The sequence below is a fragment of the Tauraco erythrolophus genome, chromosome Z, assembly GCF_009769465.1.
Source record: "Tauraco erythrolophus isolate bTauEry1 chromosome Z, bTauEry1.pri, whole genome shotgun sequence".
NCBI classification, from domain to species: domain Eukaryota; kingdom Metazoa; phylum Chordata; class Aves; order Musophagiformes; family Musophagidae; genus Tauraco; species Tauraco erythrolophus.
This window is the reverse complement of record NC_141496.1, coordinates 83,164,278-83,180,938: the sequence shown is the minus strand read 5'-3', so window position 1 is coordinate 83,180,938 and position 16,661 is coordinate 83,164,278. Positions and strand designations below refer to the sequence as shown.

General features: G+C 40.4%; 1 protein-coding gene across 3 annotated transcripts; it reads right to left on the bottom strand.

Moving 5' to 3' along the window:
- Window positions 1-1,601: 1,601 nt before the first annotated feature.
- CZH9orf85 (chromosome Z C9orf85 homolog) lies at window positions 1,602-16,347 on the bottom strand. 3 transcript variants are annotated; one of them, XM_086628892.1, is made up of 4 exons: window positions 16,246-16,347; window positions 7,359-7,465; window positions 4,280-4,393; window positions 1,602-3,522 (listed from the first exon to the last, which is right to left on the bottom strand). In XM_086628892.1, the coding sequence occupies exons 1-4, from the start codon at window positions 16,345-16,347 to the stop codon at window positions 3,345-3,347; spliced, it is 501 nt and encodes a 166-aa protein (XP_086485018.1). In that variant the 3' UTR covers window positions 1,602-3,344. The 3 variants fall into 3 exon arrangements, with proteins under 3 accessions (XP_086485018.1, XP_086485019.1, XP_086485020.1); XM_086628893.1 differs by lacking the exon at window positions 16,246-16,347 and adding an exon at window positions 15,861-16,008; XM_086628894.1 differs by lacking the exon at window positions 16,246-16,347 and adding an exon at window positions 12,557-13,460.
- Window positions 16,348-16,661: the final 314 nt, after the last annotated feature.

Sequence of the window (16,661 nt, the reverse complement as noted above, 5' to 3'; positions counted from 1 at the left end):
AGTTCAAACAAACACAAATTTGTTATTCTTTGTGAAAGTAGAGGTAGAAATCTTTCAAAATCTCAATTGAAAACTCTAAATATGCAACTCCTCTAAAGACTGTCTCAAAAATAATTTTTACTTTTGTTCTCCTGCATTTTTTTTAATTATTTTCTCTGTATATATGATTTTACTGAAGATCAGGGTTTAAAGGGGTCCTGTCCCTGCACAACCCTCTGTTCCACAAGTTATTCACAAAAAAATCCCAACCTTGAAATTCAGAACTATTACTTAAAAGTCTTAGAAAAATAATATCTTACTGCAATTCCAAATACAGCCTAACTTCGGTCAAAATTAAACAAGAAATCTAAAATTGTTCCTTTTATTCCCGTTAGAGGTGTTTTCAGTAAAACAGAAACTCCTTTTTCCTATAAAAGCAAACGTGCCCCCATTCCAAGTCAGCAGTTTTGCAAGCTGACTCACAACCACTATCGCGCACGGTTTGAGCCGCAGCAACCAATTCCAGCCGCGTCTTTTGACCACCGTTGTGACCAGAGACGGAAAACACCCGCCAGAACCTAAAGCTGTCTTCGGAGAGGCTGGACTGACACCAGGCCACTGCCATGCTGTGCTGTGCTCACTCCCAGCAGCTTCACCGACTGTAGCACCATGCGCCCACCTGAACTCCGCAGGGTGCACCAGTGGTGCGACGCGAAGACGCTGACTCCAGAGGACTCTCCCTAACGTTTCTGTTTTGTTGCGACACATTGCTCATCTGCCTGGCACTGCTCCTCCTCAGCACCGACAGGCTGTGTCACCACCACCCTTATTTTCTCATTACACAGCTTCTGCCAGTTCCATGACACGTTTTCCTATCATTTCAGGATTTCCTCTCACCTCTGGGCAAAGGGCTAGGTCGTTACCTAATTTTTCCAAGTGGAAGAACGTTTCCCACATGTATGTCACTTTCAGAAGCCAAGTTCACTTTTGATGACACTCCTGGTTTCCCCTTCAGAAAGACCCTTTCCAAAGACAACTCCAGATTACTTATTAACTCCCCTCTACCGCCCAGCCCCTGTGTGTGTGTGATGTTCCTTTTCACCCCGTCTTTATCCACGTCAACTGGCAGGACAACAGGTGATGTCACACTAAGTCAGATGTCACCACTGTCCTGTTGGGAGGATTTATCTGTCAACGCAACGTGACCTTCAGACCAGTTTCCAGTCACTTCTAAACACAGCAGCCAACCTCCTTTTCTGCCACTAAGCATCTCTGGGCTCTTTAAAGCTTCACTGACTCTTCCAAAACAAATCATTGCCCTTCGACAAATTTCAAACTTCCAAATTTCCTGGTTTTCATTAGTTGCAGTTAAGTGAAAGAGCCAGTAAGTTTAATCACAAAACTAGTGGTTTCACTTATAAACAACAGGTTTATAGAGAGGGTGGAGAAAGGAGATGGGTTGTTTGGGTCATCAGTCCTAGTCCTTTATGACTGCAAACAACTATGCACTAAGTAATCCAGAAGGAAACAGGGCATCACCCAAGCACTTAGCATTAGACTTTGTCTTGGTGAAAAGCCACAAAAGTCACAACGCACCATGGGAACAGAGAAGACCAGTAGAATGTTTTTCAATCGTTTACTGCTAGTGGTTATCACAAAACACTAAGCAAAAATCTACCTGGGCAAAAGATCTAAATGGGACGGAAAAATTAAAACACAGGGAATAAAATTCTTCAGTGGCAGAAGGGCAGCACAGAAAAGGAACAACAATAACAAAAAAGAAAAGAAAAAAGAAACCAAGCAGATTTACTAGTTCTTGAAGATCTTTGCAAAAGCGTGTTTTGGACATTAAGATACAAACTTACAAATGGTTTAGAAAAGATAAATGGGTGTTTGAATGTATAATACAGAGTGAAAGATAAATATAAATAAATAATAAGAGAAGCAGCTTATCCTTAAGGCCTTATGTGCAGTGACAAGCACCCACACAGTTAATAAAAAAGAGTAAAATCTCACTGTTCCACGACTGATTACAAGAATTTTGCTGTTGCCAGTTATTGTCAATACTAAAGTTATCCTTTAAAATCAAAGCAGGTTCTAGGCTTGCTGAATGTCTTGGTAATTACCACATCTTGGTGATTAGGTTTTCTTTAAAGTTAAGGTCAACTACAGCAGCCACATGGCGGCTACCTCTATCCAAAGGACAAAGTTTCAGCATTTCTCCCGTTGGCGCAGGGTGTGTGCGTGAATAATCCCTGAGCTGAAGTCCCACATAATTCATCTGAAGAAGGTCGTTTAGGAATGAAATTTTTCCGTGACACTACTGGCAGAATATCAAAGCAGGTGGTTAGTAAAAACGGTATCGTATACTGTCATCGGTTAAACCATTTAACTATTAGGAAGTACGTGTTTGGCTTTATTTGTAGAGGTAGCAGACAACACAGAAGAAATCAAACCATCCTGAATCCTGTAAAAGAAAGTTACTGCAAATCCATTTAAGTTCTTCCTAGACCTTAATCTACATTGAAACAACTCCTAGAAAGAACTGAAAATCAGAAAGACAGAAAATCAGAAGCATCACTACACTGCACAAGTGTTTTCATATCAGAGCAAACTACATTAGATCTGCAAAGGAAATGAAAGTGTGAGACCTACTATGAGAAATTTTAAAAAGTCTTCAGGTTTTTTTTCTTTTCAAAACATTGGTAGCAACAAGGTCACAGATTTGTAATGCATACTTATATGCATTGACTGCTCATGAACTATACTGGTGATAAATAAGCTCATGAACTATACTGGTAAATAAGCATTGACTACTCATGAACTATACTGGTGATGGCATTTAGACTCTCTTTTTTTTTTGTGAAGAAAAAGAAACAATAGGCATAAAGGGAACGACCACTTGGTATTTTGACCCTGTTTGGAAACTCATTGACCGAAGTCGCAAGTTGTTCCTTCAGCAAACTATTACAGCTGGTTTAGTTCTTCCTTCTTATGACAAGACTCTGTATTTCTTCTAGACTTTCATGTAGCTTTCCAAGTGGCAATACAACAGTCAGGTAATACTGAATTTAGAACAATTACCAAAAGAAACAAACTTTATTCCAGAGAAACAGGAAGTTGTTACATGTATCCAAGAAATAACTATGCTTAAAGATTCAATTTCTGAACCTTTTCACAAGAAATTCTGCTCTTAATTACAAAAATATATTTATCCACACGAAACCCCCAGCAAGTGTCATAATGCAGTGTCAACATGTGTATGTAAGGAGCTTGGATGTCAAATCATGTTTTCAGAGCAGTTTAGGGCAAACATTGGTTTACCACTTTTGATTGTATATAGTCTCTCGTATAAAATCAACTTTTTAGATCTCTGTCCTTTCAAAATTCATGCTTTTAAATTGTTCTTTAAGCACATCAGAGTCTTCATCGCTGCCTGTACTACTGCAGTTTGTATCAAAATCCAGGTCATCCTCCAATCCACTGCTCTCTTGGCCATTTTCAGTAGTCACACTCTCAGTTCTGTCTTGTCCTTTACAGATTCTGCAGAAAGCAAGAGGATGTTATCATCCACTTTTGGAATTTATTTTTCTTCTAAATAAGAATGGGAAGAATGGTAGAATATTCTACTGGGGATGGAAGGGGGCAGGAGATGAGGAAAAGGAGACCTAACGTTACTTTCATATTGAATAGGAAAGTTATAAACAGACAGTAAAGGAAAAAGAGTCTGTGAAGAAAAAAGAAATATATATATATGAACAGTATGACCAACTAGGCAACTGCTTGCCAGTTGTCACAAACTAGTACGTTAATATAGGATGCTCAATAAAGAGAGAACTCTAGTAAAAGAATCAAAAAACCAAAAGCCAGCTAAATACATTGCAGTAACTGTGCTCAACATCAGCCCTTGTTTAGTTTTTCTGTTCACTAGTAACTGAAACATCAAAAGGCAGACAAAACACAAACAGTAAACTGGCTTATGCATATTTTATGGTGCATTATACCAAAATCCATTTTGAAGTGCTTTGTTCCTAAGGACGATATGCCACTTACCCTTTGGTATTAAAATAAAGTGTCTTATCCAAGTAAGACTTCTTTGTCCAGCCCCACTAACATCAATGGGTATTTCACCCCTAGTTTCAGGAGAAGAAAGTGAGAGTAATGACTCCTGTGGATTCCCATCAGATTATTCAGAATATGGCAGGAAGTACAACAGCTTCTTGGCAGTTTCCAAACAAGCCTTATTAAAAGGGGAAGAAACAGTGCAGTACTGAAACTATGTAACCTATTAGCTACTTACGGAATTACTATTTCTTCTTCTTTTCCACATTTAGCACAAACTTCTAGTTTACCAGCACATGGTCGACAAATAATATGGTAAGGATCTTTTACAGTCTTCTGGAGGCACTTCACACTGTGAAGAGAAAGAAAATGTGACTGAAAAAATACTTGTGGACACTTATTAAACATTCTGTGTTCAGAGACAATATAGACATACTCTTCAAAAGAGGAACAACACGTTATAGGTCAGTTTCATATGAAACAATTCCTGTTTTAACAAGTGGCACTATCAAAATCATTGCTGGTCTTCCCTCTCCTTTAACTTTTTCAAGAAGAATTATTAAAACAAGAACTGAAGAAGAAACATAAAATCGAGAATTCTTATATTCAAAGTCACAAAAGAAACCTGTCCATTCATTTCAGTAAGTAGTTTTACTTTAAAAGCTACATAATTACTTCTTCTGGTTTAACAATAAAAGAAAATAAGACTATAGTATTAAAAGATGCATGCATTTGACAAACAAAAAGCTTTCAATTCAAAAGACTATAATGTCTTCCTCCTGAAGTTCTCAGAGTACAAACAGACCCAGTGCTAGAACTTGCTTTCTATGAAGACAAGCCTGCACAGAACCGTATTCTGAACAAACCCAACCTAATTACGTAGAGGTTTATGGCTATTCTTTTTCAAGATATGACAAAACTCTGTAGAATAAGTCATTTCTAAAATGTTATGGCTTAACATTCAGCTGGCATTTCTAAAGCCTTGTATTTCTGGAGAACAGAACCCGGAACTACATATCCCACGTAACGCAGCTGCCCTAAAAGTCACTCTTTCTTGGTTCCTCAGGCACTCAGAAGTCCGTCTGGAAAGATTTAGCACACAGTTCTGAACAGTGGATTTGCAGACTTGGCTAAAACAGGATGAAGAAAAATACCGAGAGTGCATGCCTTACAAGGACAGGTGCACTAACCGGCATCAAGTGAAACACAATTTTTACTTGCTTTCTCAAATCCCATTCTTAAGCTGTATCGCCTTCTCACTGCCATCTTCACGCAGGCTCTGCTGAGCTTTCACTACTAAGATGCATGTATCCAATTCCTCAAGAAGCTGTTAAAGCACAAGAATCGCTGTGGGACACACTTCATAAAAGCAAAGGCTGAACTGCCTAGTGTTTCTGGTCTTCCCTCTCCCCTACGAAAAACCCATAGTTATATGTCACTGAAAATACCTAATCAGCTTGAGGTTTGGCTTTTTTTTTTTCCTTTCTTCTGTGTTCAGTTGCATTAGTATTAAAAAAATGTCTACAGCAATTTCCAGTTGTCACACCAAACAGGGGCACTATTAACACAAGGTAGATAGACAATTTTTTTCAATTACAATATTAATTGGTAATAATTAAACACTTAGAATAGAAGTAAAGTAGGGATAACTTGTGGTTATACTAACAATCACAATTTTGAAGATGTTCAAAAACTAAAAATAAGTTGAGGTACAGAGCAGTCCTCCATTCCCATCATTTGTGGTGTGAAGAATTCTTTTTTTTTTTCCATACCGTCACATTTTTAATGTCTATAATGTGTTTACTTCACCTAGAAGCTTCATCCATTGAAAATCTCCATAGTCTTGTCCTTTCAGAACAGCAGCCTGCTCAACCATTGTACTGCTGTAGGCTGGGCTAGAAAACACCACCCGCAGAGCTGGAATGGTCTGCAGCCGAATTTGTTTGTTCAAAAGCATGACAGAAAACTTCACAAATTGTGTCATAAGGAGCTGTCCCACAATGACACTTTTTCTATTTCCAATGCTTCTCTGATTTATATGCTTTTCTTCCTTTGGGAGGAGGCAGAGAAGAGGCAAAGAACCAGATCCACCACTACATGATTTGTTACAGCTCATTACTTTTAAACAGTATGCACATACTCATTTGAGAAAGTTACAAAAAGACAAATCCCAACTTCATCCACGCTGAATAGAACCCAGAATGTTCACTCTGAGAACCAGTGAGACTTCCACCTAATCAAAATTACTTTTATTTTTTTTACATGAAAGGTGACATTGTTTACTAAAACCAAAATATTTGGTGCATATGGTTTCATATCAAAAGGTGAAACTTCTCACATGTGGGGGATATAGGGTGAACAAACATTCCTTCCCTTTTAATCTACTGAAAATCCAAATAAAATACACATTCAGGGAACTGCACACACGCCTTTACAGAACCTCTTCAAATAGTTCACGAGTATTTCAGAAGTATGTAATTGAGAACATGCAAAGACAGAGAGAACTACGGTGAGAAAGCTGGGTACATCACACACCACAGCCCAGCTGCAGTTCATCTGAGCTCATCATCATGGTCAAAACACTGGCTGTGTCTGCAGCCACAGAGTAAGGACCTCTGCAGCTGAGCAAGTAAGAGGGAAGCAGAGAGTACCCAACTTCAGAAGATTAATCTATCACAAACCTGTAAATTATTTTAAGATACTTATCATCTTTGTTAAGTACTTACCCAAAACCACCTAACACAGAACTGTATGCAAACAATGCTGAACATTTAATATTCGGGATTACAGTTTAAAGTCCAAAAAGAGGTATATTCTAAGAGGTAATGAAATGCATGTATTGCAATCGTTCTGTAGGAATTAAGGCCTCAGTAATGTTGAGAACAGTGTTGCTGACAGAATTAAAGCCTTCGTCTCCTCCTTTCTCTACTAGATAGTCTTTGTGAACAACAAAAGTTAAGAGATGTGCAGATTCCCCTAGTATCGACCTGCAACAATACCTTGGAAAATCGTGTTACAACTGGTGACGTTTTGTCTTTTTGTTCAGGAGGGCACACTGACAGTTTTGGAAACTTACAGGTCCACAGTTCAAACATTTCAACAACAAAGAGGGAAGCAGTTGTTTTTACACTGTTTTCTTTTCAAAAGTTTAAGATAAAAGATTAATGAATTAGAAAATTAACATTGCGTCTATATTGTGATTGCAGACTCTGCATTCAAAGTAGCAGCTACTACTTGTGAGTTTCCAAAACTACAATATTTTCCAAAAAGTTCACAAACTATACTATCAATGATCAACATAAAGTATCTTAACTCACCATTTTTTAGGTTTTGACAGTAGTTTGTACTTGCTGAATTTTACCCGCCACTCCAAGATACCTTTGCAATGCTGACACACTCCATCATGAAGCTTAGCATTTATTTTCTGAAAAGATAAATAAAAATTACAACAAGAATACATTGAAGATTTCCTACTTAATCTTGCTTAGAAGGCATTTCCACCCATCACGTGATTAATACAGAAAGATGTTTATTTGCATTTCATATACATTTACTGCTGGTAATTTTCTTCAGTGGAAAGAGTGCTGAGGTAGCCTTTTACCTCGAGGTAGTCTTTCAATATTATTAGCATAATTTAAATACTGTTAATAGTTGCAGTTATTTATGTTATTATATTGTTGACGATTTTATTATTATTATTTCATATCTAGAGATTTTACAAAGTACATTTAAGTAGGAATGAGCCCTGAAACATGCAGTTTTTATCCAAAGAAGACAACTTGCAAGACTTAACATTTAACTTATTATTGCTCAAGCTACCATTATGTTATATACTTTAAGTAAGCCGTCTCAGGGTTTTTTTCTCAGGTCACAATGAAGTAGAATCCACACATTATTTGCAGTCAAATCATTCAATGTCTCTTTCATCATAAACCGACTTCATGAAAATGTAGTAAATTTTTGCTCGCAGGTATCTTAAGATCAGATCCTCAAAACAGTCATTTAAACTACAGTACATTTTCAAGACAATACAAAGTTGACCTTAAGATCTTTTACACCACTTAGTGTTTAGTTTGCTCAGGAATACAAGATGACAACTGGCCAGTACTATTTGCACAAGAGAAGTTATTCTGAGATGGGGAGTAGTACCAAACCTCACTGTTACCTTACATAACATGCAACATACACTTGCGTATTCTTTTTTTTTTTTAAAAAAAAAACCTACTTTTATTTCTTCTCTATTTAAAAATGCCAGCAGTAGCTTTATCTATCATACGGTTGCGTGTATTCATTCAGGACTTTAAAAACAGAAATATCACCATTAAAAAACAAATGCATAGAGCAAAAAAAAAAAAATTGCGCTTTTTTTAAGACAGCTTAAAGCTTCTTAGAAGAATCTAAAAGTTCATTGGAACAGATTCTGCATTAATTGGGATTAGAGTTTATGTTACTCTCTCACAAATAAACTGAAGAGGTATTTTATGCATACAGCAGTTTCTAAAACAATTTCCTGGTTTTATGACCCAAAAGAGCTTCTTACTACTCCACAAAGTTCTACTTCAACACACTAGACAAAAGAACAAGCCTAGCTTTAAAAACACAGTATCTATTCTGTTCTGAAAAACGTATGTGGCAGAAGAAACACTGCTTACAAGTGAGACTATACTATGGGACTTGTTCTCCATTGTTTCCATTTTTACTAAACTTCAACCATTCGGTGTAAGTTTTCCCAGGGCGCAGTTAACTGAAGGTGTGATGCTTTTTGGCTGATTCAGTTAAAAACGAGTAAACTTAATTTTCAAGTAATAGAATACAGACTTGGCATATCAAAAAAAAAAAAAAAGGAATGCAGTTTTGCAGAATGCTTGGATACTGACTACAGAAAGCTGTGGTTCTGATATCAGTCATGCATTATAAATTAAGTTTTCCAAGAAACACAAACATTTGGCTAATGTGGAAACTTTCTGAGAGAAGAAAATCATTGTTAAGTTCTCAGCAGATACTGGTTAAAGGGCTGGTGATTCAAACTGCTGTCAGCACTGACTGTGTTCATTCTTTCAAAATTCATGCAGTCTGAAGATAAGCCTTCTTTTCAGCGCTTGACCAGCACAAAGTAAGGCTCTAAGTAGTATAGCCTGAATAAGCTTTTAATAACCTGCAAATTAGCCTGAACTTCCCAGTTCTCCCTCTCACTCTCCTGATTTGCATTAATTAGTAATCCAGGAGGGGAGAAAGACACAAACACTGTAAGCTGCATTCCCAGGTGTTCTTTATTGTGATCAACTATTTCTAGCATTGTTAATACAGAACCCAATAAATGTCAAAATATTACAATAGTTTAAGCTGAAGACAGCTCATTGTCTTTCCAAAGGGAGTTAGCTTCCTTCCTGAAAACTACCTCATTTCCAATAATCCGTCCTGACATCACCGCTGGGGACAGGAGCCCTGTTACTAAGTGATGCAAGGACAGGCTCAGCGATGCGTAAGGCACTTGGAATGCAAGAGGCCAAGCTCAGGGCTCCATATGGCAGAAGAACAAAATAGGAACTACTTTCACCTTTCATCTGAAGGAAATCCAAAGTTTGTCAAACAGGCAGCCTGTTGATAATTCTGCTAAACATTTGCTACGGAACAAGGAAATACGCATAATTATTATTAATGGAGCTTTATGTAGCTCCTCCCCTTCCCAATATGCTCCAGAATACACAACAATCATATGGAGATGAATTTCTTTTTTATTTTTGTGGTTTTTATCATACAAACTAAAACGCAGGCTGTCTCAAATTCCGAAGATGCCTTCTCACGTTACTCATAGTATAGATGAAAATAGCACATATTATATATACATATAATACATACACGTATGTGTATATATATACTATATATATATATGTAGTACTATATATTACATATATATATACACATAGTATAGCATGAAAATATCACCTCATAGCAAGGCCAAGAAAATAGTCATGTGGCATAAAGACTGAATTATTGTGACTACTTCACTTTTGCTTAGAACAACAAAGCCCTGCATCTTATCCAATGCTCACATCCCAAAGATCAGTCCTCCCTCTATATTAACACGTTGTTTCACCACTGAAAAACATCTTTAGAAGCAACACACAAGAAGTTCTAAAGTAAAGTAAAATAAAGTTAATGTAGTTCAATTGCCCAGCGACAATCCCATTATCCACATAAATCCCTATCAGAGCTGGTCTCTGTACTTAGATTGCCTCTACACAGTCACACACGAACTGTTCCGCTTTCTTGGTGTGATCAGCAACACTTCAAACATCCAGAGCAAAAATAAAGACTAAGAACATTGACCGAAACGCTGCCTAAGAGTCTTTTGACACCAAATTGGCCTGTAGCTATGAAGATCCCATTTAGGTGTAACTTAAGATCCTGATCCAGGCATAAAGATACCTGGACTTTGCAACCTGGTCGCCCCTAGGACCACAAATCTTACACAGCCCCTCAGAGAAACCACATGGTATCTGCTCAGAAGGTAACAACGGGAAGACAGATGACAGCCTTCAGTTCTAATGTCCTCCTTCGAGCAGGCACACGTACAGCATGGTCTCTTCCTCCCCTTCAGCAATTCCCTGTATTTTGTACTCAATGTTGGCACTTCAGGTATGAGGTGGTGTGGTTAATCATGGGCTCAGCACATCTGAACGTCAGAGAGACCACAGCTCTACAGTCCTTCTACCAGGCTGTCAATTTAAGAAAGTCAGTAGAGAATGAGGGATTGATGTAAAGCAAGCAGGGAGATTTACAGAGTTTAACCTTGACTTGTGCTTGCCTTCCAAGTTTATTTTGCTCAGAAAAAACGTCTGATATTTAAATGTTACTATTACTAAAACAAGTCAATAACTTACTGTGGTTTTCTACACTAAATTAAACATGTCCTTTGACAAAAAAAAAGTATCATGTCACTTTCAAAAGCAACACAGCCTTGAAGAAGCAAAGGAAGCTGTCCCTAATTAAAGATTCGGATAAGCTGTTTTTTCAGATTTTTGAAATCACCGGAGAACGTGTGAGTGTAACTTCTCCTAACAAACTGGAAGAGAAACTTTCCTGGTATCTCAGTTCCCAGTCAGAAGGGGGAAGTTACTAGTTAAATCAAGGAAATGCCTTTGCTGCTTATTTTTCCTATCAATATTTTGTATGTTGTTTAAACTTTCATACATTCATATTTTCTTCCCTTCACCCATTTAATAGCTTGCTTCCCTTTAAGGGTGCAAAAAACCAACAACACACACAAAGACCTGAACAAGGTTTGTCAACTTCATTATTCCCTTCCAACTTTTCTATACATTTTTTATGCAGGCTGTTAGCTCTCAGACACAAAGAGATAGAATGGCTTATGTCTGAAATGGATTTCTTGGTGTGAGAACTGCTCTGACAGGTTAGATTCTGTTTCTCTCACTGCAGTTTCTCCATTTATTGGGTTTTTTTAAGCTCATTTCCCTGTTTTATTCAATAGCTCTTTCCTCCTCTCCTCTTTTGCCGTACTTCCCTCCAAAGACAACTCATCCACTGCTTACAGTATGTCAATACATTCTCTAAAGAAATTACAGTTATGCAATACAGTCATACATAAACAGCCTTAAAGCACAGTCACAAAATATTCCATGTGCATATTATAAACACTCCATCAGGTCAGCTGCTTAATGAAACAGCACCCTCACGTATGGTCACGTAACCCAATATTAAATCATTTAACAACCCGCCAACAGCAGTTCAGAATGGATTAAAGTGAACACATGCAGCTACACCTACTAGCTTGGCACACAAAATAATCCCTAGCTTAAGCCAGCATTAAAGCACTCACAAGCAGGATGTAATGATGGGGTTTCACAGAAGCCTCTCTGTTTGTTTGGAAGTTTCTAATTACGTGTGAACCTACGGGTATTTTGATTTACTCTCTTGAAAGCAGACGACTCCTACTGAGCACGCATCAGTGGTCTATTCTGCTGTAAATGAATGCAATGCCAACGCCATCCATAAACTTCCTTGTCAGAAGCAGAGGTGACACTGCTTGAATCCAGAAGGCAGAATGCAGCATTCCTGAGCAACTACACTCCTCAGAAAAAACTCCACGGGATCTCTAGCTCATGACTACCAAGCAGTTAGAGTAGATCAGTGCAGGCTACCATATGAAACTGTGATAGGAGACACCAGCTTTTCAGGGTTCTAATACATATCTCACAGGCTGAAATTAAGTTCCCCAAAGAGATACCCTTGCTCACACATTGTATCGGTATTACTTTAAATTCCATTTTCTAAACAGATGTTTTCTAGTCTCTTTCTAAACAGAAGTATAGGTAAGATTTTAATCAAAGTTTTAAAGTCTTCCTTATATCCATACTGGTTATGTACGGATGGCTATAGAGCTAGCATTTAAGGCCCTTTTGTGTTTTATTGCTACGGATTTTAAAACACATGAAATCAAAAGCTTTCTCTAAGCTCAATTCTAAATGGCCATCTTGCAGATCAAGATGTTTACCTTTTTCCAGATCTGTGACCACGGATCTGAAAACATGCAAGTAACCAGCAAGAGAATATATGCACTGGGAAGGACCAAGAGTCAACTCCCATCCTCTTCCCCACAAAGAAACGAACACACACATGCTCGGTCTCTCTCTTCGCCCCTCCTCTCGAGTTTAGAGTCCAGAATAGATGTTATGCTTGCTCCTCTTCTCCCCACATGAACTGCTACAATCCAGGCCTAAATGCGCTTCTCAACCTGGAATAACAGCAGGGATGGCTGGAAGGTAGACTTTAGCCTACCAAGCTATGCTATGTTACAGCAAGAACAGAAACTAACCAAACTCCGATACTGTTATCTGACAATTCCACCTGGCTACTGGTTTATCTGTATCTCCCTTCTAAGCTTCAAGTCACTATCACTGACTCAGCATTTCAGCTCTCTATTCACCCGTTCTCTTCCTACTGCCTTCCCACATTCTTGACCAGTGTCTCCACCCAAGCAAGTTTATGTGTTTATCCATACAGCCAGCTGAAGACGTAGCTGACATCCACACTATGGAAAAGCTGAAGTTCAGAGTTAATAACCTCTGAAATATAGGGAAATGTGAATTATCATCTGGAGTGTACTTAAAAAGAGGAAAGAAATGAAGAAACAGATCAGTCACTTGGGTGTAAATTCGAATCACTTTGTGGTCTACCATCTTATTACAATAGAGTTCTAAATGTTCTCACTGAATGCTGTTTGCTTTCATCTCTAGAACTACTCCAGCTTCCATGCTGACTTATGTAATATACTTTACATAAAACGTATATTCATATAACATAATGTATATTTCTCAGCTCAGTGCTCCAACCAGCTGTTCTGGAATATATTATGTAAAGCAAGCACCCATAAACAAATCCCAAGATTCAATAACTAAGAATACAGTGTGTCCTACCTGTCCTGGCTCTTCCTTCTTCAGTTCATCCTAAAACGTAGCACTGTTTGGGCAGTTACCCAAATATAGTGGAGAGGCAGTGTACTTTGCTGCGCGGGTGTTTCACCTCAACTAGCCTATCCCAGAGTAATGCTGTAGTAAAGACTGATTCTTACAGGAAAGACAGATGAACCTTTCAGTATGTTCTGCAAGTAATCAGATCTACAGTCTTTAAGGTAAAAAAAAGGATGTCAAGGTCAGTGTCAGACAGAGAGCACAAAGCCTTTCAAAAAACCACAAAACAACTAGATAATGACTGCCAGCAAGGAAAAATAAAGACTATTAGATCAATTTCATCTGCAGATACTACTTCACTGAGAGAAGCAGCAATAACACTGCAAATAGCTACCTCAACTCCACCCACAGTACAACCTGAAGCTACTGTAGTTAATAGTCAGCATTGCTAATGCCAGTGCACAAATGCAGTAGGATAAAAATTTTAAGCTAAAAAGCATTCTGCAGCCTTTCAAGATAGCGTTGCATTGGAGAGTGTACAACAGCAGTCAAAGATAGGCTAGACACCTAAAAATAAACAAACAAAAAAATAATTTAGCAGTGATTTACAGGAGATCCACCCTCTTTCAGCAGCTCTGAGCACTCTTCTGATCTGCTGAGCTAGTGAGAGGTGGAAAGGCAGACTGCCCCACTCGTGTATCAGTCCCTGTGGTCAAATTGCTACCATTTCTTCCTTTCCCTCATCTTGAACATCTGTGGTGCACCTGATCATTCAGGACTACACAAGACTGAGATACAAAACTGCAATCATTCAGCATGGTCCGTATCTAAATTACGACACTAATCGCCACTTAATCTTTGTCAGTTTAACTTCTTTTCAAATTTCTCAAACAGTGGAATCAGGCCTAGACATCATTATAAAGACTCCTGTGTATCCCTTAGCACTAGAATTTGTACATGCCAGTATGCCAAAAGAAAAATGCATCCTTTTCCCTTACCACACACTATCTAACCCTATAACAGGAAGCATCTTCTTCAAGAATCTTCTTCCCTGTGTTCAGCCATCTCCATGAACTGGCAGGCACAGAGAGAAAACAAATCATTCACTTGAAACAGAAAGGAAAAATACACAGTCCCACACCACAGTTAATGCCCATAGTGAATTTTGGCTACTTTCAAAACCTTTTAAAAAAATTGTATTTATTTGAATACATGGTACTGTGTAGGCAGTTCTGTATAATGTAAAAGATTGAAATTAATACCCACATGGCTGTGGGTATTAAAGTGATTACTTCTGTCGCAAAACTGATGTCAGAACTCACTTTCTCTTTGAAGACTTTTCTGACAGAGACCAACTCTCTAGAATGTTTTTGTGTGTGTAAACATGCAGAGGCCAGACACAAAAATACTATTCTATCAGGGATCGTACAGTGACTCATACAATAAATAACACTGGTGCTGCTTAGGCTCCCAGGAAAGCAGCCTGTTCAACTTGCAGAACCAGTCTAACACCACCTGAAAAAAAAACCCAAAAAACCCCAAAAAAACAGCCCCCAAAAACCTCCCTCTTTGGTGCCATTGCTTTAACTTACTACTTACCTCCCCTCCTGTCAGTTCATTCTGACAACCCAGTCAAGTTCAGCTAAAGGGATACTGACACAACAGCACCACATAAGCCTCTTCTAGAACGCTCACCTTGTGTTTTGCTTCACTCACCTCTTTCAGTGTAGCTTCTAAGACACAATATCTCACTTTTGCGTTGTTACTGCTCGGGCACACTGCTTGGTCCCCACCCTTCCTGCACTACTATGTCACCACAACTACAAGCATGGAACATGTTCCAAGAATACCTGGTAAACCTTTTTCTCGCTTAGAAACAAAAAAAAAGGCAACATTGGTCTCTCATAACAATAGTGCGAAAACATCAAACCACGATAATGTGTGTAGCAAAAGCACTGACAGAACAGCTGAAAACACTTTTCTATGTAACTACTCAGAAAAGCCCCTAGGATTTTTTTAAAGCCTTAAACACGAGTCTTTTTTAAGTTTTCTCAAAAGGATGCAAAGCGAAACTCGGTATTTAGACAGATGATGGAGAGTCGTTCAAAACAAATTCTCAAAATGTTAAGACGTCCGAAGCAAGACCATGTAGCCACAAACTTTGAGGGGGCCAAGCACCTCCCAAGAAGCCACATGGATAATACGACAGGCACCGTTTACTTACTGCACCCACTGCCCACAAGTAAACGCTTTATTTCGGTCCTCCTCTTAGTAATTCTTCGGCTTAACGAGGCCCTTTCGCGTTGTAAGCGTGACTCGAGTATGGCACCAGGTACCTGCACACGCCACACCCCTCGCACGGATCGCCCCCTTTCCACCACAGCGAACCTGTGCTGGGCAGACCTGGGCCCAAGGCTCCTCCGCCACCATAGCGAAGGGGTTTCTCGGCTTCCAGGGCTGCATGACTTCACTCGCAACCTCGGACGTCCCCGCGACCTTCGGCAGGAGACCGCGCCGGGACAGCCCATCGCTCCGACAGCACCCGCGCGCCTAGCAGGCCGCGGCGGCCCACGCTGACGCTTTCGGCACCGAACCTCTTCCGCCGCCCCCGGAGAGCCCGCCCCTGCCGCCGCGCCTCCCCGCCCGCACCGCACCGCACCCGCGCCCCGCGGGCAGCGAGCTGCGCTACGCGGCCCGGCCCAGGGCTGCGCCGGGAGCGGAGCGGAGGGAACGGCCCGGTCCGGCCCGGTCCCGGGGCCGCCCCGCCGCCTACCTTGCGCCGGGCGCTCGTGTCGTACTTGTCGTTCCTGAAGGCGCGCGCGTTCTGGTGGCGCTGGGGCCGCGTGCGCGACACGTTCCCCCTCTCCGAGCTCATCCCGCGCGCACCCGCCGCCGCCGGCGACACTGCCCCGGAACCGCTCCGCTCCGCTCCGCGCCTCGCCCCGCCCCGCCGGCCCCACCGCCTCACCATTGGTCCGCGGCCACGTCCGTCCAACCCCTCCGCCCGCGACGGTTCGCTGCCTCTTCGCTGCTTCCCGCCCACCGGCGTTCAGGCGGAGCCTCAGTGGCCGGAGCGGCGCTGCGAGCTGCGCCCCCATTGGTGCGCTGCGGCCGGCGGCCGGTCCCGCCCCGCCACCCCCTCGGCCGCCCCGGCAGCCGCTCGGTCCGGTGCAGTCGCGAGGCGAGGCG

Excerpts from the sequence above, each read along its gene's own strand:
- CZH9orf85 (XM_086628892.1), bottom strand. The coding sequence starts at position 16,347 with ATGAGCTCGGAGAGGGGGAACGTGTCGCGCACGCGGCCCCAGCGCCAC. Across the intron at positions 7,466-16,245 it reads ACACGAGCGCCCGGCGCAAG|AAAATAAATGCTAAGCTTCA; the intron begins GTAGGCGGCGGG and ends TTATCTTTTCAG. Across the intron at positions 3,523-4,279 it reads GAAGAAGAAATAGTAATTCC|AATCTGTAAAGGACAAGACA; the intron begins GTAAGTAGCTAA and ends TGCTTTCTGCAG.